This window comes from Ischnura elegans, chromosome 8 (genome assembly GCF_921293095.1).
Source record: "Ischnura elegans chromosome 8, ioIscEleg1.1, whole genome shotgun sequence".
Classification (NCBI taxonomy): Eukaryota; Metazoa; Arthropoda; class Insecta; order Odonata; family Coenagrionidae; genus Ischnura; species Ischnura elegans.
In genome coordinates this window covers 76,376,559-76,403,687 of record NC_060253.1, presented here as the reverse complement: position 1 = coordinate 76,403,687, position 27,129 = coordinate 76,376,559, and the positions used below count along the sequence as shown (strand labels likewise).

At 37.1% G+C, this 27,129-nt stretch overlaps 1 protein-coding gene across 1 annotated transcript; it reads left to right on the top strand.

Moving 5' to 3' along the window:
• Positions 1–24,807: 24,807 nt before the first annotated feature.
• Positions 24,808–26,570, top strand: LOC124164439. Its single transcript, XM_046541764.1, has 2 exons — positions 24,808–25,675; positions 25,765–26,570. The coding sequence occupies exons 1-2, from the start codon at positions 24,808–24,810 to the stop codon at positions 26,568–26,570; spliced, it is 1,674 nt and encodes a 557-aa protein (XP_046397720.1).
• The last annotated feature ends 559 nt before the right edge of the window (positions 26,571–27,129 follow it).

Here is a 27,129-nt window from a genome sequence, read left to right as displayed (position 1 = left end):
AAACTATATATACTATCCATTGGAAGAGAATAAAATTTAAATTGATACGGTGTGATAGTTTTTCTCCACACAGCAAGTAATTACACCACAGCAAGAGGCTAAAGCCAGTAAATTTCATGTTGAAGTTTTTCCGAAATCGGTTCAACTTTGACCTCACATATACTGTTAGCCCACGAGTACAGAAAATATTGGCCATCATGAATTGCATATTGAGAATATTGTAAATGAATCGGGCAAGTTATGAACAATTTAGTTTAGAATGATTGCTCCAAGTTTCAACAGGACTAAGCCTCAAAAAATATATTTGATAACTCGGACAGCTTTTTTCGATTTCAGTCCACTGTGCCTCGCGTTGACAAGAGTTATCAGTTACCCTTACGGCATTGCACGACGTTCCCTTTCACTCGCCCGAGGGTACAATACAACTTCGGTCAGATGGGCTCACTTACAAGAGCAGACTGACGCTGATACATTTCGATTCGACCAAGGGGATCTACAGTAGCTAGAAAAAAAGAAGGAAGCAGAGAGAGAAGGAAAGTGCACTTAGAAGAAACAAAAAAAAAAGAATCTCATGGAGGCATAGTCTTCTCCGACCCTAAATTATTCTCGAAAGTCACTCAACGTCCGGATAGATCGCCGGACGAGAGAAAATAATTAGATTTTCTTTCGCCCAGCCTCTCCCATGATTTATTCTGCTGAAATCACCTTATTGGGTGAGAAAGAATAAAGGAGCCCTGCGCGTGTGTGGAAGCCGGATTGTAAAGCGATGCTTTCTCTCGTATTGGGTTCTCGTAGTGGATTCTCAGTCATACGCCCCAATCTCCCCTTATACACGGCATCGGAGACCGTCCAGCCTCTTTGTGAATACTAATAATGCTCCCACTGGTCATACCTTACTGACCTCGCATAGTGATGGCCTAATGGACTGCCTCGGGCTACCGCCCTGGCTTCACAGAGTCCAATCCCAAAAATAATGATCATAAATAACCGTGTTTTCTAAAAATATGCCTAATTATTCAAGTTAAGGTCTATATGCACAGCATCTTTTAGCCAAATGAGAGCGAATAAATTATAACGTGAGGGAATTTACACTTTATATGGCTGTATTTAATGAGATTTGAGAAAGAATGTAACTCAAATTTAAGAAAAACTACTAAGGCGTTTTGCTTATTAGACCCTATTTTTGGTAAGAATTTTATATAAATCCTCTGCCAAATCCCTATCGCCTCATAAAATAGTATTATTTTACATTCTAAAATTTGTAATACATTTCCTAATCTTATGTATACGACCAAATTATTTTATTTTTACCAGTATCAACCTGAATCTGTAATTGTAAACAAGAACTTTTTTATGAATTTATTCTATTTAAGTGAGGCCATTGATAATTTTGTTTTATTTTACTACGAAAACGTTACAAGGGAAATCATGTCCCAGAACTTACGATAGCTGGATATCAATACCTACATTTATTAGGATTGTACGAAACTTCCGAGTCTCTGGTGACCTAAAACTAAAATCCTCCGATTTTGCTCAGTACTTTTTTTTCCTTTTGCCCCAAATACCGGTCAGAAACTGGTTGCTAATGGAACTAAAACATGACTTCTTCACTACCAAAAATCATTATTTAAGTATCCAGTGAAACCCAGACTATTTAACTCTAGCGAAAAGATTATTTCTTCAAAAATAATGAATGTATGCCCATTTACTGTTATAATTAGTTGAAGAAAGATTTAATTCGATGCTTCTATTTTTTAAAACAAAAATAAATTCGAAAGATAAAATAAAAGCCGTTGAAACATGATTACACATGCGTGAATAGCTCAAATCATAACTAGTGAATTTCACGGTTCAAATCCCAACGTCATTTTCAGCACCTTTGGCTTAGTCATTACAGGTAGATAATTTTCTTATGGTATTTTATGATCATTACATTTTGAAATTAAAACGTATTGAATAACACGCCAGAACGGGCAAAGTATTTAATTTATGAGTCAGAAATTATATCGTACGGAACCACTCCAAGAAAATTAAAATAAATACAGGGTGTGTCTGTAATACTTTTGTATATTACTCTAGAATCTGTAATACTTCAAGAGGTGGGAGCGCAGACAATTTTAAGCAATTCTGTCCGCTGGCATAGCGTCGCATTTCCTTAGTTCCGAGTTATGTCAAAACAAACCTTATTTGGATGCACTTTACTGTTACCATGGAAACTGCTTTTCTTGGGTATCTAGACTTTTAGATAATATTTGAGCTTAATTAAACGAGGACATTGACCGAGAATATAGATTAAAATTGTACGATATTATACAAAATAAAATACGATCAGACAACTATAATCCCACATTTTTATCCAACAATTGTTTTATGCTCTTAAAAATCCAGCAAATGAAATTATCATTCGGAAACGCCGGAAAGCCAAGAAAAAGCTTTTCATTGTAAGTTCAAAGTGCATCCGAAAAACGTTTAAATTGTCAGGCTCAGAAACTTATAAAGTGCGATCCCATGTGTATAGAAAAAAAAACTTAAATTGTCTTTCCTACCACCTCATAAATTATTGCAGATTCCTCTTGAAACAGACTGTACATATACTCGGAAGCATTTTTCAAATGACATCAAAAAATAATTTGCTGAGCTTTCAGTCGCTATGTACACAAAGATTTTGTACCCATTTACTGCCTTCTTTGATTTTAAACAGAGGAAAATCGATAAAATTTTCTCGTGCACAAAGCCCCGTTTAGTGGATAGGCTACGGACGACATCATTACATCTTGCTTGATAGACAGGCACGTTTCCAATATTGAGCTCCCATACCAAGCGATCAACGAGGCACGCCTATCATCTTCGAGAGCTAGATCGCAATGCTTGACACGTTTCAAACCTCTAATGAAGGTCATAGTCGCAGCCACATCTTACGAATGTATCCTGTCGCGGGTGGAAAATAAAAATTGATTATCGTATGCCACTCATACTAATTTTTAGTGCTCAGCGATATTTTAAACACAAAATGAAAAAAAATCATCAAAAAAAAACTCAATATATATCTAACTCTTAAAGTCTCTGTAAACCGTGCAACAATCATCAACGTATATTGTAAGATGCATGTCATATTTATTTCATAAAATTAAATATATAAATATAAACTACCATATTCTTATCTTGACTCATACAAAAATTCAAATTAATGGTGTATAGATATGACCGAAAATTCACATGAAATTCTGTAATAAATTATGTAAATTATTTCTGAAACACTATACATGACAATTTTGGCACTTTGTTGTCTTTCAATCCCATTTTGCAAATCTACCTGTTTCCTCTGCCAAAAAAAGCTAAGAGTGAGGTGATCGCTCCTAATTACAACAGTATAAGTCCAAGGTAAATTCGAAGGTCACCAGTGAAAGATTATTTGGTGTCGCAAAAAATTTTCGATCAAATGATAAAATATCATATGCTAATTGTAATTTAAAATTTCAAAGGAAAATATAATTTCCCTTAGGATATTTATACAGCTAATACATAATTTTGATTGATGATCCCTTCACGTTTCTTCCTAGATAAAGAATGGCTATCTGGGAAAATATCGAATAATTTGGAACATTTGACACATAATATAAGTTTTATTAGAAATCGGTCAGTATACAATGGTTTGAGCCTTTTAGTTCGGATTCGGATTTCGGATTGCAACAATTTCGTTAACTACTCTGGTCTTTCACGTGCGACACAAATTCTACTCCGAGTAGATCTAATGATGGAAAGTAATAAGAAATAGTTTCGCAGTACTTCCATTTATGGATAAAGTAGCGCAAAAATGTGTATAACAAAAGATTGCCCCACGAGAAACGGAAAACTGCTCGAGAATTTTTTTAATTTGCCCCTTTGTGAAGAGGGAAGAAATAATGGCCTGGCCCTTGCAACTTTTTTAGTATTTTATTCAGTATTTCAGATATTAAATACTAGGCGATCTGCATCATGATGAATAGACACTATTTAGATCTTTACACTTAGGGTATCCTCACCGTCTGAACTCCCGATAAAATTTCATCCAGAATACTTTTTCCGGAGGAGCACGAAATTTTTCCGCACTTTGCACTCAGCTAAAATTCCCCGTGTAAGACCAAGTTCCAGCAAGTTGTACCAGGCCTAGTCGTACTGCCCCGAGTACCTCGCAGTATATCTCACTTTTAACCTCTATCAAATGTATAAAGTAGGCATTTTTATATGATGGGATAGAAGATAATCGGACTTGTATGAGCATGTACTACACCTTTCCTTGTGATATGTCCTATATATCAAAATTTTGATTAAAATTGTAATGGATAACCGAGAGCTCGATATAACACTAACTTTTAACATCCCAGCTGCAGCACCTTGAACATGTATTTCAAATACCGACATTTGAATGAATAAATATCCAGGTGAATAGCATGAGTATTGTTTAAGTTTTATTTGGCTTAAACCTACATTGCCTGTTTGGATTAATATCACTATACCTATTTTATATACTGAAGATTCCAAGAATAGCTGTCATAGCATTTCCGTAGGTATTATTGTATTCGTGAGAGTTTTTATGTGCCAATCCATGCACCTACGTATATTGTAATAGACTGGGCCTTCCTTTGCCGAACTTCCATTCTCCTAGTCCTACGATGAGAGTCTGCATTAAGCTTCATGAAGTAGCTAATTGGGTTGTCTCAGTCTTTCTCAGCATTTTTTATAATTTTCTCCTAATAGTTCTCGTCCATCCGTTACATTGATCGTAAAAAAAATATGCTGTCCTATCAAAGGTGCTCATTTTCAAGGATGAAAGAGTGTTCGCTGAATGACAATATGCCGCAAATACATCTGCACTCAGTAACTTAGAGCTAAACCATACAAGAAGGCAATCAAAAGTTTAAAACTTCTAAATCATTGAGAAATCGTAAATTAATTAAAATAATTTCCACGAGAATCAAAATTGGATTTGTAAACCTTTGGCATGAATGTGCTGGAAACAGCATTTTAGAGATAAAAATTCATAATGAACTATTGCTATGAACGAAAAATGGTTTATACTTGTGCATCACGATTAGAACTTCACCAGAAATAATCGCGCAAGCAATTCGCTGTAATAACTGTACACGAAAGATAAGATATTTAAGAACTTTAAACTAAGGAATATTTCCGGTCTTCTATATTTAAGACGCCGGAAGGACTAAATCTCCGCAGGCGAAGAGTGTGATGGAGAGAGACAGGCCTGTTCTGATGAGATAAATTCATTGAAGAGCCGAAACCTCTCAACGCAAAAATGTGAAAGTAGGCTGAATTAAAGTCAGGCGGTGCAAGGATCGGTTGAAGAGATCGTGGGAGGCTCAGAAGATTGATTAAATGATGTTTCTATCAAATGGAACGGCCGAGAGCAAAAAATATTTCAGGCTTTTTCTCTTTTAAACATCCTCATTTGCGATTTGAATTAAATTGTATCCATCAGTTAATGGAATGGAGGAGAGTCGATATTACCTTGAATTCTTAAGTCTTTGAAATGAATACGCCGAGTCAAAAATACAGTTCTCTAAAGGAGAGTCCTAGAAGATTCTCTTGCCATTAAAGATTACTGCACAGATGTCAAAGAGAAAAAGAGGAAATATAGGAAAATGCAAGTTTCTTCTCCCCAGAGCCAAGAATTTTTAAATTTTCTAAATGACGTATTGACTACTATTTCCGAAAAAAAACACTGCCCAAGCTGTCTACAAAAACATTAGATAAAATACGATAAAACTGAACCAAAACCACAAATTTTTACGTGTGTTTCTTTTCAGAAACGGTGATAATATTCAAAGCCTTTAATTTTAAATTACTTATATAAATCATAATTAGAAATCCTTTTTACTTTTACCTGCATTTTATGATGTTGAAAAAACTTGGTTCACATTTTTAATATTTTTTTGCATTACTCACTCAAATGAAAGTAGATAAAAAGAGTTTGCTCTGCAGTTGCTAATTTTCAAACCTGCTGCAAACCGCTGATGATATTCAAAATGCTTAGATCGTTCAAATCAGGGTTCGGGTTTAGGGCTACTCATCTAGAAGTAAATTGAATAATGCATTGTAAATACTAAATAAAATACACTTTAGATAGACATTAAATAGGGCCTAAAAGAGCTAATAAATATTATGAATATACACGTAAGTTCACGACAGCCATCGACAGTTTCATGCCACAAGTTTACTGCTGCAACTTAACTTCAAATATGTTTTTGCTAAAACTAAATCATCTTAAATGATGTGAAAATTATAAAAGAAACTGTCTTATAAGTATTTAAAGTAAATTATTAATTCCAAGAAAAGTGGTCCGGATTTGTCTACGTAGGATGAGGTACCAATTTACTCTTTTCCTTAAGGAACCCTTGGAATTTCATGGTGGAATCATGGTGGAAACGAAGCATTTAAACATTATAATAATAATATAATAAATAATTTTATTACTCCACACACAAATTACATTGCAATAGCAAAATTGAGTAATTTTAGGAAGCCGCGAAGAATAACCTGCTTGAGGCTACCATCCAAAATAATAATACATTATGATTTACATATAGTGTAGCTCATTTTGTATAATTGATAATCTATACTAACTAAGCTTAAGTGTGTACATGAAAAAAACAACTTGAGTAGTATTTATAATTCGTTTACATCAATATTTTATAACAATATTTGTTCTGTACTTTCTTTAGTGAGAAGCCAAGAATGTGCATTTTGCACAAACTTTTTCAAAGACTTAGAAATAAAGCATGACTGGAGTAACAAATTTTGTCCTAAAAAACCTTTGGTCCTACGTACAAAAAACACCTTCTAAAAAAAGTCAAATTTGGTTGTGGTAAGGGCACACTTATTTTCCGCAGGGTAAAGGGAGAAGGCAGGGACTGAAATATTTTAGAGTTGCCACTTCTAGCATAAAAACATCGTAGGACCTTATAAATATAAAGATGCCTCAACGGAAGCAAGCGCAAATGAAGAAAAAGTGGGAAGGATCTTTCAAATCTGTCCTTTTTCAAAATAATACGTACAATTCTTTTTTGTAAAAAAAACGGCAGGTTTCAAGGAGTTTAAATATGCGCCACCCCAACAAAAATGCCATAGCTCAGTCTGGTATGTACTAAGGCGTTATAAATTATCTTTAAAAAGCTTTCTGGACATTTATTTCTAATGAAATAAAAATTTGCCGGTGAAATTTGCCAGTGTTGTTATTCCTATATTCCTGCCTGAAATAGTGCTTCTACGTAAACTTTAAAGAGGCAAGCGCCCACTTTAGAAAGGAAAAATTATCATCTTCTGGAAATAAAATTAATAATGTAGCCATAAAAAAACACGATTAATGCTATAAATCTACAGACATACAAACGAACTGTCATAGTTCAGTAGGGCCATTTTTAATGGTATGGACAAAGAAAAAAATCGAAGTAAAAAAAGGCAAGTACCAACTAAAGTTAAACACGGACATGTTATCAAAATTCTTCTTTTTAATTCTTTGATGTGCTGCCAGTGGCCAAGTCATGTTATTCCTGATTACTTCGTTATTCTAAAGTCATTAAAGCAGACTTCTCTTCGATTGGCTAATCAGGAAAATACCTTTACCTCTAAACTTAATATGGTTACATTACAATAGATCATAATTTTTACTCTGCTGAGCTCTTTCCTTTCCCAATGGTTGGTAAGTCAACAAAGATAAGGCTCCAAAAAAGATACTCTACAGTCTCTACACAGCTCAACCTGAATGTAAATCTCTCCTCAACTCTAAAAATTAACCTAATAATTAGAACCTCCGAGTTTTTAAAATGTATACAGCCAATGGCGGTGTGAGCCCGGCATTGATTTCAAGTCTAGGTTGTGCCTGTTGTAAAGGTCTAATCCAACCCTTCCCACATAGCGTGGCTCTCAGCACTATTTTATTAATTATGAATTACACCATCACTTCCATGAAAGATTGAAAATCAATCAACATTTTGACTCAGCTTTGATATGGAGAAGCCCTGTTTCTATCATACTTGAAATTTATATTGAAAAACAGAAAATGATTTCATGAATTAACATGGAAAAAAGTTTTTTTCCGCAATGTTGAAGTTATATTTGCTAGCCTCAGTGGCGGTGGGGATAAGTCCTTGCCGAACCATGCCGAAGGTCACGGGTTCGAGTCCCTACCAGGACATGCGTGTGTGTGATTGTCAATTATTGCTTGTTTAGACTCCCGATGTAAAAGACCTCATTGTGATGTTTCCAGGGGTAATTGAAATGATAAATATTAATAGCTTTTTTTTCCTTCTGAGTGCTTGGTCGACTTTTGAAATTACTTGAATTTGAAACTTGAAATTTTAGCTGATATATATCTTCTCTTGTCCAAGCATAATGCATTTAGAGGGGCTTGTTTTAGCCGCAGTGTAAAGAATATAATTTATGTGAGGTTGTGGTAATGACACAATTTCCATAAATATACCCTACCTCGTATTTGGCCAAATACACCTATTATATTATGAATTCTCAAAAGCTCCGAAGAGAAAAGAAACATTACCAGTTGAAAATCTTCCAGAAAATCTTCATAAGGAAAAGTAGTAATAAAATATCAAGTAAAAAACATAAAACAATACATTATGCTTGAGGAAAAGGAAATAATTTTAAGAAGTTGTCATCGATATATCAGCGAAAAAATAAAAATGGCAGACACTTCCCGTTTGTTTTTGCGGACAGACCTTTACTATTTATTCCACTTCTCCGGAAAAATGGATGTCACGTGGGTCATTTTTATTTCCTATAAAAGCTATTAAATGTAATCACCAAATTAGCTATTAAATCTAGTGACCAACGGCTATCGGCTTCCGTGAAAATTCAAATCGGGTCAACAATGGGTTAACGAAACCTGAATAGGATCGGGACGAGAACGGTTTCCCTCCCATTCTCTTGAAAACTCTCCCAGTAGGAGTGAAACGTCGAGCAGATAATATTACCTACGCAGCAGTTTCCGAAAGCAACCACCAACAAAATATCAAAAGGAGAATTAAAACATATCTCATATAACTCACATTTAGGTCACATATCTCCTTTATAACGCATTGATTTGTTCCACATGACGTAACCCTCACAATAAAAACTCGTCCATGTTCATCATTACTTTCACCTATCACTTCATGCAGAATACGGCAAGCCCGCTATGAATTGGAAAGGCATTGGTTTCGTCTTGACTTGCGGAAAACATGGGTGTCCTTTGCAGAGGTAAGCGCCTGAGCTGGAACCCTCTGAAGACTCAAGTCGATCGGGGACTTGTCATGAGCAACCCTCGTTTCGTATGCAACCAATCCATTCCATTCTCCCTTCGAACTCTTCTGCTTGGAACCCTCTTCCTCTCCTCTTCGATTCATTGTGCTTCCTCCTCGTCCACGTGCACTTCTCCTCCCTTCCTCGCCGCTTTTCTCCCCAGCCCCGCCCTCAGGGTAACTTCCCCACCATCGAAATCACCCTCTTTTCCATTTTTGCTCTTCCCTGTCCGTTATTCGTGGAATAAAGACCATCTAAATTTTCCGGACTTGCCCATAGAAAAAAATAAGGTCGTTCCGATACATATCGACCACTTCTGACATCGTAAAGGTGGAAGATAGCGGGTATCTGTTGAAGATTTACATTGAGAAGTATTGCTTGATCGACAGAGCGTCGAGGCCCCGAGAAGAAGTAGGAAATCGGCATTTTTCACACTACCAATCCTGATTCCCTGGGTCACCTCATGGTGAAGAATAAATATTAGCGGAAATACACTAATACATGTACAAAAGGTTAAATAGATAAAAGTGAGAAAAGTATGAGAAAATAATAATTTATCACTGTAGAAAACTATGGCAAGCATAATGCATTAAGTCACTAAAATTTTCACAGGTATATATTTGGTGAACCCACATCAACAACTTTTTTTGAGTCGAAGCAATGATCTAAAAAGAAGAACAGCTTCATTCAGAATACAAAAGTCGCTTTTTCCTTCTTTAGTAAATCCTTGAGTGTAATTCGAGGTATAATGACGTCTTCTATACTTCCCAGACTACTCAGTTAAAAATAAAAATAAAACTCCGATACAAATCGAACAATACCAATACCGTCTACCTAAGCAGCTTGTTCGGTGACATGGCAGAGACTACCGTAAGACGCTATATAGGCAGGATCTACGGGGGAGGCTAAGGGAGTATATCCATGGATCTCCCCCAAGAGAGTACATCCCCCCCTTGGATATCCAATGTAAACTAGATAAAATGGTAATTTTTTTCGGACCACCAAGACTACTTCTGGGAGGTTACCCTCTACTTATCCCTCCCCTAGTCCCTATCCTAGATCCACCACAGCATAGTAGGCACTGAAAAAGTTTGATTTCACAGTATATCAAGTTCCTCGGAATAACAAAAAAGAATAGGAAATAAATTCTCATATTGGCATTCTTAATCATTTACATAGATAATAAGAGAAAATGATATTTCTCTACGGCTCAACTTAGCGGTATAAATTAAAAAACACTTTTGTAACAAAGAATATTTTGGATACCTCAAATTACTGCTATTAAAAGAAATTGCAGATAGGATTTGCTAAACAATATAGTTTCTTTTCTTGATGAGGAAAACCAATATCTTTTGTCACATTAAAAAAGGATCGTAAGAAGTCATTTTAAACACAAGAACAAAAATTCGGGTATTTTTATTCTCTCTGCTCCGCATTTGATTCTATTCACCCGTTCTCATCCCCCAATTCACATACCCATTCCTAGACTTTCTCTTACTAAACGTTCGTTTTTATACCGCATTACTTCTGTGTTGAACTCACTCCCTCCACATCGACACATCGACCCCTTTGCACTTCCATTGAAATCCTTCATAAGCCTTTCCCTAGCCGGTCTGTCACTGAAGTAGGCTGTACCTGAAGATTCCTGTTGTCCTTTTGTTTTTTTTATTCAATTTAATTATTGTTTTCTACTTGTTATATTGCTTTTTCGTCCTCTGATTTATGTATTGTTACCTGGCCACTATTAAATGGCAGCTGTATACTGCATGTGGTTCTCTTTTTTTAAAATAAAAAAATGGCGTCCATTTATTACCTAACACGGCTATTAATTATGAAAGGGTAAACTTTGACGACCCCAATTAAATAAAAAATATTCAATCAAAGCATACTCTAAGACAAAGACCTATATTGATCAAAAAAGGCACCGTGAAAGAGTGTTCAAGATTTCGACGACAAATGAGCATGTCACACTATAGAGAACAGCTATTCTCTTCTGTCCCATCCATACAACCCCTGCTTACCCGCCTAATCCCTCTCTTCCCTCTTCCGATATCCCCAGTAAGATTCTTGTAAAATAAAAGCCCCATCCATTATTATATGAATTTTTCATCGTAATTATAACAAATTTAGTAGAATAAGGGCGCTAAACCTTCAAGATGGAATGGCGTAGGCTTACCTACTTGCTGACTAAACGTCGGATTAGAAGTAAGACGATTATATTGTTTACTGTACATAGTTGGGAGGTGAAATTTTTTTTAAGGGTAAGAGATTAGACAGACAGAAGACGACAATCCTTCAGGTAAAGTGAACGAAAATAACGGTAAATCCTCAACTTCTCTAATCTAAAATTCATTATTGAGAAAATAATACATAAAATCATCTACGATAACCTACAACTGTTCAACATAATTTCTGCCAGTTCCATAGGTTAGCATGTTTCTGCCGATTACTCAACGTCACCGATGACGAAAACACGTGGCGGAAAGTTTTGTGTATTTACTTTTTTGATTAAAAAATTATCAATGCCTCCACAGCAAGAAAGTGTCTTTCGGCGCCCTTAAAATCAAAACGTGCTTCTTTCCTACAGGAAATATTCGAACCGACAGGTAGCGTTGGGCGTGCAGGAGCGAAGGAAAGTTGGCTGGAGGTGGATTTCAGGGAGACAAGCCGAGGAGGCGTCAGATGAGAGGAAGGAAGGTGCTTGAGTTGTAGAAGAGACGACCTAAGTGGCTGAATGACGTATTGAAAGGGAGCGAAGGGGTGGAGAGGGAGATAGCGGGGAGAATGGTTTAGAAATGCGGGGGAGGAAGACGAAGAACACAAGTCTTGGAAAGATGAAGGTCAGACAGATCTTGACAGCATCTCAAGAGAAATTATTTTCGCCAAAAAGAGATAATTTCAATGTGGGTTGAAATGCACATAAATGGGTTAACTCGAGAAATAATACGAAATGATCAATTTTTTCAGGCAAAATTAATAAAAGGAAACAGGTTAACTACGGTAACCTATAACTTGCACTCTCTTGGTGCCACGGACCAATATATTGGCTTTTGCTTCACGGGCGAAAAGTGTCATTAGGATTCAAAAGCAAAATAAGTCAATACACTTTGTTGTATCCTTTTATCCAATTTATTAGAATATTATAACCAACAAACAATTCGTTTTTAGCAAATTAAAAAATATAACTTTGATATCGAAAATAATAACTGCATATTATGCTTTTTTCACAAAGTGCTAAACTTACGTTGGTTCTTTTCGCTTGTATCACCATATTTCGGTGGCACCAAGAGAGTCGATAAAATAACTAAATAACTATGACTTAACTTCTGCCAGTGTGCTAGTTCTACTCTCCAGTGTGTTTCTGATAGTTTCTCAACACCGTTGAGGTTAATAAGTGGGGGAAAGTATGGTGCGTGGAATATTTTGAAGTTGGAAACTTTAGACTTTCCTGAAAAAATTTGTGGAGTGCACACATTTTCAGCTCGGCAAGAAAGAAAATATTTTTCCACATTATTTTTAGTGAAATACAATTTTCAAAGCAAGCTGTAGCATAATATTTTTAGGACCTCCCCAAAAAACGAGCGATAGCCGTTTTATCATTTTCCATATATAAATAACTCTTTTGTTTAACAGCTCGTATTCAACCTTTCCATCAGCATAGTTCACGGGCTGAAGGGGAGCGAGGTCCTACGATTCAAGGTTTCAATGAAGGTAAGGTTTAAAATGCTCCATTGAAACTCAACCAATATTTATAAATTCCATGTTCAAAGCAAAACTTGGCTGATGACGATGACAAACAAGAAATACGTCACAAAAAGACCAACCAAACGGTATTAATTGGCATAAAAAATTAGGAACCCCACAAGGGTTACCGACTTAGACTTAAAAGCAAACGACGAGATATTGCAATCTACCTATATTAGTGATTACACCTCCCCAAGTTTTTATACTTTTTGTTTTGAACCTCCTATCCAACCAACAATGCCCAACCAACAATGCTCAATGCTGCTCCTCATTTAGTTCCCCCCCCCCCCTCCTTTTTTTTTTCCCCTCACACTATTGTTGGATAAATAAGGCTGGATGTTGTATGCTTCTCTCAGTTAGTCTTGATAATGACGTTGTAACGTTGAAACTAGTAGACTGCAAAAATATATAAGGTTGTGGAATAGTACTGTGTTTTTTATTTAACCATGAATTATAGTAATATTCTGCATAATTATTGCATACCAGTCATGCTTTCTTCCAAGCAAATAGAACTACAGCAATTCTATATTAAATCCAACTAAAGGTGACAATTATCGAATTAACAATAAGCGTTACGAATGGATACGGAACACCTAAAATAGAGATAGAGCTTGTGATAAGGACGGAAAAAATAAAATGTATTTAAATATTTAAAGGTTGGCTATTTGGGAATGGCTGGATCGAACCAATCCAATGACTGTAAACTAATGACGACGACCTTAATCCAAATGACTACCGCTAAAAATTCACAAAAAAAACAGATATTTCGATAAACTGTTACCACCTGGCAACTAGCCAACTTGTAGCCTGTATGATGATAATAATTTCATTAATAAAGATGAAAAGCAGGATGCCTCACTAAAGAAGGAATATAGAAAATTGAACTTCCCTAAATCAAGTACATTTTTACGGATTAGAATCAAAGAGTTTTACATTTCTGGACGGCAAAAAAATGAATTTAGTGGATCAGAAACGATCAATTTTCAAGGCTCACAGTAATATATAATAATTTTTATTGCTCCACACAAATATAAATTTTAAGAATTATATGGCTACAGGAACATAGGTATTCCTTTGGAGTTAATACTCCGTTTTGTGGGTATCGATTTCTTCTTCAGTTAGAGTGCTTTTGTGCATATTACACAAAAAAATGTTACCATGCTGGATCATTCGTATTGAAAAATAATAAGCTCCCTAGTATATGAAACATATAGAATATGTAAGCATAACAATTATAAATGAACATATAGAATATGAAATCACTAACTAACATAAAACAATCATTGCATCTCATTCCATTCATCACAATACCTCATTCACCTAAGCAAATGTGAAACAATACTATGAGCAAACAACCACATCTTTACACTTTTGCAATATCTGTCTACATTCTTTTCGTCGATTATGTATTTTGGTAACTCACATTAAATTTTCTGTCCCAAGAATAGGTAACTTTGTTTAAATAAGTCTGTTCTTGGTCTGGGTATGTGAAACCCAACATATATTAGGGGCTTAATTCGATGAGTTACATTTTTAACAAAGTATGGACATTCACAGCGTTCGGATATTTGGTACATCAATTGTTATGGACTCCAAAATAAATTTTTAAGGGGTCAAGGCACGCTCAGACATAACGGGGTTCAGAAATGAGAATACCTTGAATGCGGTGCTGAAATTTACATTTTCTAGAAAATCGAGTTGAAAAATCAATGGAATTTGAAGGAACCAAAGAAGTGGAGGAATATATGTCTAATAGGAATAGGTTATGATAATTTAATTAAATAGGAATAGGTTGTGATAATTTAATTAAAGTAAAAGTATCGATACCATATAATATCGAAGAATTCAGACCTAAGAATAAAATATCGATATTGGAGAGCATCGAAAACTCACTTCGATCAGTTCGATAGGGAAAGATGGTTTGGGCGAGAGAAGAGGGTTGGCGAGCCCTTCCGAAACGTGGAAAGAATATATAGGAGGAGATTCTTGAAGAGCCAAAAAGAGTCCAATCACCGAAATCTCGGTTCGAAAGCTATGGTTTCCTCCTTCCCCTCCTACAGTCCCCGGAACGCCCACTACCCCAATCAGCCCTCTTCACACCACCCCTCTTAACTTCCGACATGGCCACTTTCGCGAACACCAACTTATTCTTAAACCAACTCCTTTTAAACCACTGCAAGCCTTCCACCTCAGTCATTTTCACGTTACCCACTTTAACCACATAGTTTCACCATGTAGGTATCCCGTTCATAGAAAAAGGTCTCTTCGAAATTCATCTCGATAAAGGTAAATGATAGTATTACTCAAACTCTCACGTTCTTATTCCGTGACGCATTGCTCGTAATAATAAGTCAACAATCCTAAGATTGAATAATTCATTGTTTCAGGCGTGATTTTATGAAGCCTCCTTAACACTCAAAAGTTTATTTTGAGATACGTCCAGCTCTTTTTTTTTTGGACAAGTCTGGAAAAGTCCTTAAATATAAAACCAAGTTTGCTTATTACAAGCGTATTAAATACCTTCTCAATGACTGTGTCAAAAAAACAGTTTATGTTTCATCGACTGGGCATCGCCGTTTCCATTCTAGTTTTCAAACGAAAATAGAGTAAGTTAAACCAATGTCACTATCACTTTATTACTCACAAATAGGAATGCTCTTTATGAACACACACAACCACTTTAGCCATTCATAAAACACCTTTGGTGGTTGTGGATCCGCTAGTAATAACTTTTACTCGAGGACACCCACGCCAATATTCTTTATCAATGATACCATCGGCTCTTTCTCAATTTTCTATGAAATGTATATAACATGAGTCATCACAATTTTTCAATATTCAACATGCCTTGTTATCACCTTAAGCATCACTAACTTGACATCCCCGCTTGTTATTCTCTCCCATAAACCGAATTAATTGACATCCACTATTTTTTTCAGTATTCAATAGAGTATTCGTGACACAACGCCTTGTAAGCGCGACGATAATATACATATTAATAAGATAGGAGAGAGAAATTTTCACGAATATAGTGGACCGAAAACGGAAAACCACTTTGCTGACGCCCTTCTATTGACCAGTTTTGAGCTGCTTTCATCTAAAATAAACATGCAAAATCTTAGAATAATGAAAAATAAAGAGAACTTCGAAATTTCACATAAATATAAAATGTGCGACTTAGGTTTTGACGTGGCACGTAATCGCCTAGTCCATATCTGGGTCGTAAATGAAATATTTGTTTGGAATTACAAAGTTTTCTATACTTTTCATTATCCTAAGAAAGAAGTTCTTCATTTCCAGTTACTAGAGCGTAGGTTGATGTGGCGATAGCAACGGTTTCGCTGGCACTACTGCCAGCGTCTTCAGGTCGAAGAACAAAACTGTTGTTATCGCCACAGTAACCAACCGAGCCGAAAAGAATTTATTGTTGTTAATTCATTTTCTCCAATGCTCTTGCTCCACATTTCTCAATATAGCTTCATCTCGTGTGACTGACATTTCAAGACAAAGCCTCTTTACTTAAAAAGAAAACATTTATTAATTAAAAAAGGGGAAGTCAGATGTTTTCGCTGAAATACCGTCTATTGTAAAAATATTTCACAGGAAAAAGTTAAATAATAATTTTTAATTAATAGCTTTCAATTAAGAAATTTAAAATGTATGTTATTTTTTCGATAAAAACTAAAATGTTTTTCATCTCACATGTCTTTATCGTGTCGCTAGCAGATATTGATACTCAAAATACCTCTATGTACCAATTCCATCCATTTAAAAGGTTTCCCGAAATGTGTGGAATAATTATTTAGGAATAAATTTAATTTTGTAAACTCGCTATCAATTTTTTATGGTCATTCAGAATTTGTTTCTTTGGTAAAGAAAGCACAAAAGGGACTGCTCCTTTGATTTTCATGGTCCCTATGACAAATAAACCACCACTTCACTAGTTTAACTATTCGTTATGCCTATGCTGAAAAGTAGCATCAACTTCTAACAGAAAAATCGGCAGTTTGTTCCATCAAACCTCTTTCATAAAAAAAAAACTTAAAGGAAAAAGCTTTCGTCGGCTTCTTCGAAAATGGGCTGATCTCTTCACTGCTAGCGTGGATAACTCAGAAATTCGATTTAAACATCCCGCAAACTGGAGTTCAATGCCTTTAGCAAGGAACATTTTTTGCGACAAGAATTCTCCGGGGAAGTGTATGTTTGAACGAGTAATCCGGCAATCCCTTAGCATCCTGAAGGCTGACTGCAAAGCACGAAGACTCCATAAGAGCAGAAAACGACGAGGTGAGGTGAGTGGAATTTCTTGAAGAAGGAAAATAAATATTTTTTCCAATACACTGACGTCATGCTATTTTTTTCACCACTTACCGAGAGGTATTTCAGATAAGGCTCAAAGTAAGCCAACACTATGGGTAGGGTTCACCCCATATGCACAAATATTTCGACATTAACTTCTGCCTAAAAATCTACAATCGTATAATATACATGCGTAGGAAAAACTACCAGTAATTATTGGTGGTAGTTTTTCCTAACTAACTATCATGACAGACTAGCTCTTCTACATGCAGAAATAACTTAAAAATAAGGAAAACTTTAGTAAAATAATCCCATAAGTTGAAAAATTCAATTGCAAGGTTTTTATTCAAACTCTACTATTCTTCATCTGAAGGTTATTCTCAATAATTTGGCAATCTGATAAATGTAACTTTTATAGCTTTTCTTTTATTTTGCTCCTTAAAAATAGTATTGAACATGTCTTCTTAATCTCTCGTCGTTTTCAGCCACCAATTTTTCCGAAAAACACTATGCTACTAATTAAACTTTTCATATTGTTTTCTTACAAATTATTCACAAGCCAACGAACCATAATAAATTCCAAAAAATACCACATTTTTATAGTTTCAAACATATACCTTGACTTCTTAAAAGACAATAGGCAAGCAACGTCCACCAAACATTGTATCGATTAAAAGGTCGAATCAATGTATCTTTATTCTCATGCGCCCATATCTGGCCATAAAATGGAAGATTATATAAGATAGGACAACGTTAACAAATACAGTGCAATTGGGTATTGAGAATTTCATTGAACACAATTCGATTTCGACGATTGATAGCATTGAAGTTAATGGAATGGCATGGATATTTTTCTAAAAAAATCGAAAAAGGAAATGAACAATGATAGATAAATAAAATAAAAAACAAAAGACAAATAAAATAAACAATAAAAATAAACTCATTACTTTTATGAAATATTTCTCGCTTATTTCTCCTCGGTCGATTTACCACAAGGCGAAAGGTGTTATCCGTTATTTTAATGGATTTCGAACTGAATTTAAGGCTTAAGCACGCCACTGAGTCGATTGTGAGTCCCCCAAGAGAAATTATATCGCTTCAGTTCCCGCTAGGGCCCTTTCAAGAGAATTCCAACGGTTGTAGACTTCCCAAATGCCCCTGGAGCCTTCGCTCGAAGCCCGACGCCTTAGAACGAGCTTGATTCCTTAGAGGGTCATAAATTATTTTCCAGGGAGAGTTTTGGCTGGCCCAGCGCCGCGATTCAGTTGCGAGGAATCTATTTCATGAGACTAACATCAATTGACCTGGTGTAGGAAAAAGTATAGTTCGATGTAGAGTCAGGTCTTTTTTAATAAGCCCGGAAAAGTCCGAATTTTCTAAAATTCGAAGTTTCTAAAATATTAGGCAATCTGAGATATGACATACTGGTGCTATCATAGCTTTTATCTCACTTTTTTTCTTTACTGATCCGATTGATCTCTTATATATCTTGAGCTATTTTAAACCATCGACATCAAAACACAATTATACATATAGCGCACTTCATGTCCGCAAAATATCCTGTAGTTTGTAATGAATAGAAGGCCAAAAAGACAGGTTTAGTCATTGCAATGGTTGATTGATCATACCTGATAAGTCTTTAGAAAACCAAGTTTGCGCATTACAATCATATTAAATACCTTCAAAATGACTGTGTCAATAAACAGGTTATGTTGCACCGACTTGGCTACACCGTTTCCAGTCTTGTTTTGAATCTGAAATAGAGTAAGCTAAACCAATTTTGCTCTCGCTTTATTACAGAAAAAATAGGAATGCTCTTTATGAACACACACAACTACTTTAGACTTTCAAAAAAGACCTTTGGTGGTAGTGGACCTGCTAGTAATTAAATTTACTCGAGGATACCTTAGAGATAGTTTCCACCTGCTAACGCCAATATTGTTCACCAATAATACCATCGGCACTTTCTCAATTTTCTATAAAATGTATATAATATGAGTCACCACTATTTTTCAATATCCAACATGCCTTGGTATCACCTTTAGCATCACTAATTTGACATCTCCGCTTGTAATTCTCTCCCTTACACCGAACTAATTGACATCCAATATTTTTTTTAGCATTCAATAGAGTATTCGTGACAAAACGCCTCGTAAGCGCGACGATTACGTATTAATAAGATAGAAGATAGGGACAGAGAAATTCTCACGAATATAGCGAATCGAAAATGGAAAACCACTTTGCTGACGTCCTTATATTGTCCAATTTTTGAGCTGCTTTAGGATAAAATAGACATGCAAATTTCAAAACTGTCTTTATTTTTCTTCTCCCACGAAACTTTATTTTTTTCATCTTATGTGAAACGTATCACTCTAGGCTAGGTGAAGCATGGATCATACCAAGCATTTTTATGAACCTTATCCTTCTCCGACTGGTGCCGGGTGAATGACGCGTAAATAGACCACAGAAAAATCAGACACACTCGTCTAGTTACTCCTATTATACTGCAGACATACGTAGTAAGACTTCTGTAAGACTTAAGGAAAAAAGAGAGTATCCTGTATCGTATTCTTTTCCTTCGGCGAAAAGTTTCTCAAAAATAAATCACAGACCTAAGACGACGAAATGGCTGTTCATCAGAGTAATAATTACGCATGGCGATTTCCTACGCTTGAACTTAGAATACCAATAGCGATTACTAATATATTGACGCAAGTATCCACGTTCAAATCTGATCTAATTCTTCTGACGCTTCCAAGTTAAAATCTCCAAGGTGCAAAATAGTTTAAGGAAAGGGACTCTCTGACCTCTACCTAAAATACGAGCATATTAAATGAATTAGTTCCCAAGAGCTCTACCCTAACCTAAGCAGTCTAGCCCACGATTTAAAGCAGAAAATAACGATAGCCCAAAATGATATTAAGCTGACGAAGCTATTGCCTTCCCAGTTCTTGGCTTTCTCTTTTTTGTTAGTAACTGTCCTCGGTACGCGAAAATTTCATGCCGCCATAAATGACGTCAGTTCTTCGTGGTGCACGTACTGCTCTTTAAAAAATAGTTATCTTTCACAATTATGATTATTTATTCTTTATAAACGTTTTTCATGCGCGGGGATATTTTTCATGGAAAATTTCACCAACTAAGCTAATGCAGACAACCTCACAGCCGACATTTTTGAGCGTGAAGTTAATATATTTCCGCAAGGAGATCGATTACATGAGCACGCGCGTACAGCATTATTCCAGCATGCAATATGCACTCGTGAGTATCCACTATTTACAACCTGTTATGTCTGCGATTCCCGTGAGATATCTAGAAAGAATATTTCCGCAAAATGACACTCACCACATATTTATTTAAAACTCATAGCCACAGGGATATCATTGCAATGGCTTTTGGGCATCGAGTAATTATTGATCGACTGACATTGAGGTCTCCGCTCTCTTTTGGCCGTAAATATTGACAAACTGACACAATTTACATTCCCAGGTCATCAAATCTTCACTCGCAGAGCACGTTGACGCAAAATACTCACTCGCATGAAATATTCTGACGACGCATCTGGTGTGACCATTGAGCGACTCTGAGCTCTTTCATTGAAAAGGAGGATGCAGCTACGGATCATGAATATTCATTATTAATGCCCAAACTTTTTCACTCGCAAAGTCACAATGCCGCGCGAATGAAAAACAATCGAAACGTGCATTGCGATGAAAAAGATTTTAACCGAATTTCTTTGTAAATCCGTGCATCAAAAGGCGGAAGAGTGGAATGGGGTGAAATATACAAATGGCAACAAATCCGAAAAATGATTTGATTGCTTACTGCATAAGGTTCAATGAAAATTTTACATTTCCACGAAAAAAAATTTCGAATCCGTTCTTTTCATATAGTAAAATTTGAGATAGCAGTAAAAACAAGGTTATTGAAACATAAATCAGTGTCAATTTTAGAATACAAACTCTTAGATACAATAATAAAGACATCTGAAAATCAGTTGAATTGCGAAAAGAACAAATCTTTTTTACAAACTTGTCTTGATGCAATTTACATAATAAATGGGAACCATTTTCAAGGAGAAACTTGAAAAAGAAACCCAAGACTCCATCTTTTAGGATGGCCCTATCTTTAAGGATGATTTTTCGCACAGCTGTCTCTTAAAATTTATAGCAGATTAATTTAGGCATTTGCATAAATATTTATAAGTTTTGCCATTCTTGACGAAGATTCACCAAGATTGGCCCAGCTTTGTACAAATAGAATACTCATCGATTGCTTGTAGAAATAATATTTCCTAAAAAACGTGTTCAGCGTTCAAAAGGGACCCTATCTTTTTTCAACTATAAAATTATTTTTACCTTTTCAATTTATGGAGAAAATCATGGGGAATTACGTGGGAAAAAGTAATCCATACCAAATATTGCAAATTTTTATTTCGCCTGGCTCATTTATAAATACGCATTAGTAAATGAGCAAAAAATCTTTATTATATTATGTGAAGGATATAGCATTTCTTGGTCGATTCCGTGCACTATTTATCCCTAGATTTTCACATGTCTATCATTTTTGCGCGCAGGAAAAACTTCAGGTTACGAAATTCAACGTAGGTATAACAATAGCAAAAATACAGTTGTTTTATCGGAGCAAAAGCAGAATGGACTTCTAAATAGGCAATTTCATAACCAATTCTTACATCTTGATATCGCGATACCCAAGATTTTAATGAAACCCAAAAAGAAAAGGGATACTTCATCTAATGAAATCGTTTTTTTTTTCTGAGAGGTCAAAGTTTGAAAATTAATATTAGCCCTTAATATCGTTGAAAAGTTCGTGGATGAGACAGAAGAATTGGAAATGTAAGTTAGGATGTGAAACCCAAAAATTGGTGAAAGGTTGAGCCCAAAGCGCTCACAATTCAATCGTGACGATAAAAATTCGCTCCTTTCCTTTCTCATCCACCCGGGTGGAATGGATAGCACAGCGTGATTGCAGGAAGGGCAACTGTTTTCGCACTTAAAAGCACTACTAGTCCATAAGCAGCACGAATTTATCTTTCTTCTCACATTTGAGGGTAAAAAGGTTTTCAGCAATAAATGACTGTTTTGATTTTAGCCCAACAGCTGGAGGAAGTCAATGAAAGTTAGGATTTGGTTGGAGTGAGTTCAACCCCAATCCTTTATTACAGAAAAAGTCCCAGAAGATAATTTTTTTTCTCCATCGGGAGATAATGAATTTCTGAATATTAGATGGCTTCTGAGGAGTTCGGCCGAAGTGATTAAGACGGAAGGGGAATGAGACGCCAAGCAACCTTGTCTACGAAGTTTCATATTAAAATTTAAGAATAAATGAAAATTTCGTTTGAAAATTTAAAAATATAAGAGTTTTACCACACAATAAATGTGAAAATAAAAACTTAATCCTTGTCATATGATGTGACGTAAGTATTTTTTCATCCATACACCCAGTGTGGTAAACTTAATATTAATTCTTTTTTATATTTTTTTTCAGCTACGATCGCATCACTTGGGAAGAATCGAACGGTAATTTCTGATTAGTAATTATTATGCATAGAATTTTGTAACTACAAATATTTTGCGTAATCATCGTCATGCAGGTAGAAGAGGCTTCTTTACTAGGGTTACGTTATCAATTGGTTTTATATCATTAGAAAACAGTCCACCCATTTATTTCCTCGATAAAAATATTTAAAATAACAAGAGATTCAAATGGCAATGATTATTTCACCTTATATCCTGAATAAATATTCTGGAATAAAGTGGATAACCCAAATTAAAACAATCAAAAATACTTCGACGTCTATTGAATGAAGGCATATGATTGAAAAATAAATGTGTCCCACGAAGAAATGTAGAGTAAAATACTTATTTACGATAGAGTATGATATAGCAGTGTATGAAATATTTCGTTATAATAGTACATTTGAGCAAATAATTCCTCGCATTGTGTCAAATAGTTCATTGCCTCCTTAAAAAATCTACTTTTAAAGGAAAATAAAAGGACGAGTGCTTGGTGGGAGAGAAATGATTGGGGACTAAAGCACTTATTCTCGTCGCAAAATGCGGAATATGGGTCGTCAACATCACTCCCCTAGACTCCCAAAATATCTTTCATCCTCCGAAAAGCTATTTAACAGTTGAAATGCAGGAAGGCTGGGTCAACCGGCACAGTCATTTTGCAATTTTTAGTACCCCTTATAGTTTTCCTTAGAAATTTACCCACCGCAGAAAATTCACCCTATATAATGTGGAAATTTTTACTTATGGGAAGAGTTTGATTCCTAAAGTGATGCTAGAGGCGGTGGTGTTTTCTCTTTGATTTTGGGGCATGATTTAGCGCTGTTTCTCCTCAACTGGTAGTAAATGTTGTAGTTTTTCCACGGTGGATGCGGCAGAAATGTTTCCTTGGATAATTACCCTCCTGGGATAATTTACCCTACTCTCCGCAATAAGTCGCAGGACTTCGGTGAAATGAATTCGTGCTAAGGACGGCAAGAATGTATCCGACTTAAAAATCCGGAGACTCTAATGCCGGAACTCTACTCTAACTAGCATCCGGGTCTGCCTTCCGTGCCTGCCTGTTGACCCAGCCTTCCAGCATTTCAATTTTTAAATAGCTGTCCGGAGGATGGAGGATATTTTGGGAGTCTAGGGGAGTGATGTTGGCGACCCATTTTCCGCATTTTGCAACGAGAATAAGTCCACAACTCCCCAATCTTTTACCTCCCACCAAGCACTCATCTTTTTATTTTTTCTTTTAAATTTAGATTTTCTAAGAAGGCAATGAAACATTTGATACGAAACTAGGAATTGGAATTATAAGGGATGCGGCAAATAGTTATTTAACCCCCCCCCCCCACCATTAGCAAAACTCTTAGTAAAAGAGTCGTGATTTTCTAATGTTGGTGTGTACTATTCGTTGTTTAGTTTCATTAATATATTACCTATTCGGTCAGGGAACCCTAATATACTTACGTGATTATGTTTGTCGTTTGCGGAGTTTTCTCTCATTTGTGTCTGTGACAGGTGGAAAAAGTTTATATTCTCTGCAGGGCGTACATTAGCAACCTCCGGGTCTAAAACTTTTCGCCACATCTTTGTGTGTCAGAGTAAGGCAAAATGGACACACATTTATTTTGAAATCATAAATAATTTCGCTTTCTACTAATATGTAGTGTCTAATAAGTTATGATCAGGCTAACAGATTGTAAAAGTTTTACCTGATATTTACTATGAACTTGTGGCGCCCTTGGCCGGGCGACTCGACGTATTGGCGCTAGTTGACGCGGAATGCATTTCATAGAACATTCGAGACGCCGCAAGGTCGGCGCGAACTTGTATATATACCCCAAAATTGTGAGAATAAAGTCCAGTGTGTTTCCTCAACCGAGCTACGCGTGTCATTCCTCGAGAAATCTTACCTAACCTCCGCAAAGTGGTGACCCCGACGAAGCGCACGATGGCTGACGAGGAAGATATCCGCACGAAAAATCTACTCCTGCAGCAACAGTGCGAAGCCCTCCAACAGCAGCTGCAACTTCATATACAGCAGCAACAACCGTTTCCAGAACAAAGCTTCGCTCATGTAGATCGCGTGGTCGTTCGCCTTCCGCCCTTTTGGTCGGATAATCCAAGTCTTTGGATCGCGCAAGTGGAAAGTCAATTCGCACTTCACCGCATCACGTCAGACGTTAGCAAATTTAATATTATTATTTCTCAACTTGAACCTCGGTACGCGGCTGAAATATCCGACATAATTACAAATCCTCCGGCTGAAGGCAAGTTCGAGAAACTTAAAACGGAGTTAGTTTCTCGCATATCTGCATCACGGGAGGAGCGAATACGCCAGCTACTCACGCAAGCGGAAATAGGTGATCGCAAACCATCGCAGTTCCTGCGCTACATGCGTGGTTTGGTTGGAACGGAGACCATACCGGACACCCTTCTAAGGACCTTATGGAGCGGACGCCTGCCCAGCACCATCCAGACGATAATTGCTACGCAGCAAAATCTTCCCCTGGATGTCATCGCCGACCTGGCAGATAAGGTTTTCGAAGTGATCCCTGCACCACAAGTAGCTACTGTGAGTACCTGTACCACTGATATGAATAAGCGCCTTGATGAACTGTCTCAACAAGTGAATGCCCTAACTGCCAAAATTGAAAATCTAGGCCACGAGCGATCAAGATTTAGGAGTCGAAGTCGTCCTCCCAAAGAAAATGTCTTTCGGCATAGATCCCCTTCACAACAACCAAGGCCAACCACCGAAGGCATTTGCTGGTATCATAGACGTTACGGTACCAAGGCAAGGAAGTGCACCACCCCGTGTGAGTTTTCCCCAAACGCCCCTGGCAGCCATCCGTAGCGGCGTCGTTGGACTGCCTAAACAAGTCGCCGCAACGCTTGTTTGTTAAAGATCGGAACACGCAGCGCCGTTATTTAATAGACACTGGCTCCGATCTCTCTATTTTCCCCCGAAGACTCCTTCGAGAAAATCGCCCTAAAACTAGTTATAATTTGTCAGCAGCTAATGACAGTATTATTGCCACTTATGGTTTTCTCACTGCCAATCTTAATTTTGGACTTCGGCGGAATTTTCTTTGGCGTTTTGTCATCGCTGACGTGGCAGATCCTATCCTCGGAGCCGACTTCCTAGGACATTACTATCTATTGCCTGACATAAAAAACTCTCAGCTCATTGATGGTGTTACTCGCCTCTCCTGCCCTGGCATCCGCGCTCCCTCTCTACAACAAAGTGTGAAAACTATTACCGGATCGTCTCCATTTCATTTGATCTTAGAGGAATTTCCTGATAGTCTACGCCCTCAGGGAACGCCACGTGAGATCCGCCACAGGACTGTTCACTTCATTAAGACGACCCCGGGACCACCTATCTCCAGCAGGCCACGACGACTCGCTCCCGAACGCCTTCGCGCAGCCCAGGCCGAGTTCGAGCTCATGATCCAAGAGGGTACCGCTCGACGATCTAAAAGTCAATGGACATCGCCACTTCACATGGTACCAAAGAAGGACAATGGATGGCGACCGTGCGGAGACTATCGCCTACTTAATGCCAGAACCATCCCCGATCGTTACCCTGTACGCCATATCCACGACTTCAGCGTGCGACTCCGAGGCTGCACCATTTTCTCAGTCATAGATTTGGTAAAAGCCTACACACAGATACCAGTGGACCCACGGATATTCCCAAGACGGCGGTAACCACGCCATTTGGACTATTTGAATTTCCATTCATGCCGTTTGGTCTCCGAAACGTAGGTCAAACTTTTCAACGATTCATTGATGAAGTTGTCCAAGGTTTTGACTTTTGCTTCCCATATATCGACGATATTTTGGTCTTCTCACACGACTCGGCCGAGCATGAAGTTCACCTTCGCGCCCTCTTCCAACGCCTGGCCGACAATGGAATAATCATCAATGCCACGAAGAGTGTGTTTGGCTCTCGTGAAGTCACATTCCTGGGCTACCAAATCTCAGCCGAGGGCACTCGACCATTACCAGATCGTGTTATCGCATTGCTAGAGTATCCCCGCCCACCCACCGCCCGCGGCTTGCGCCGATTTTTAGGAATGCTAAATTTTTACCGACGTTTTATGCCCTCCGCAGCAAGTCACTAAGCTCCATTGCACGCCGCCATCGCCGGACTCCGTGGCAGCCAGACCGTGAATTGGACTCCGGCATTGGACCAAGCTTTCGCTGCATGCAAAGAGAACCTTGCGCAAGCCACCCTACTAGCACACCCGGAGAACGACGCCCCGCT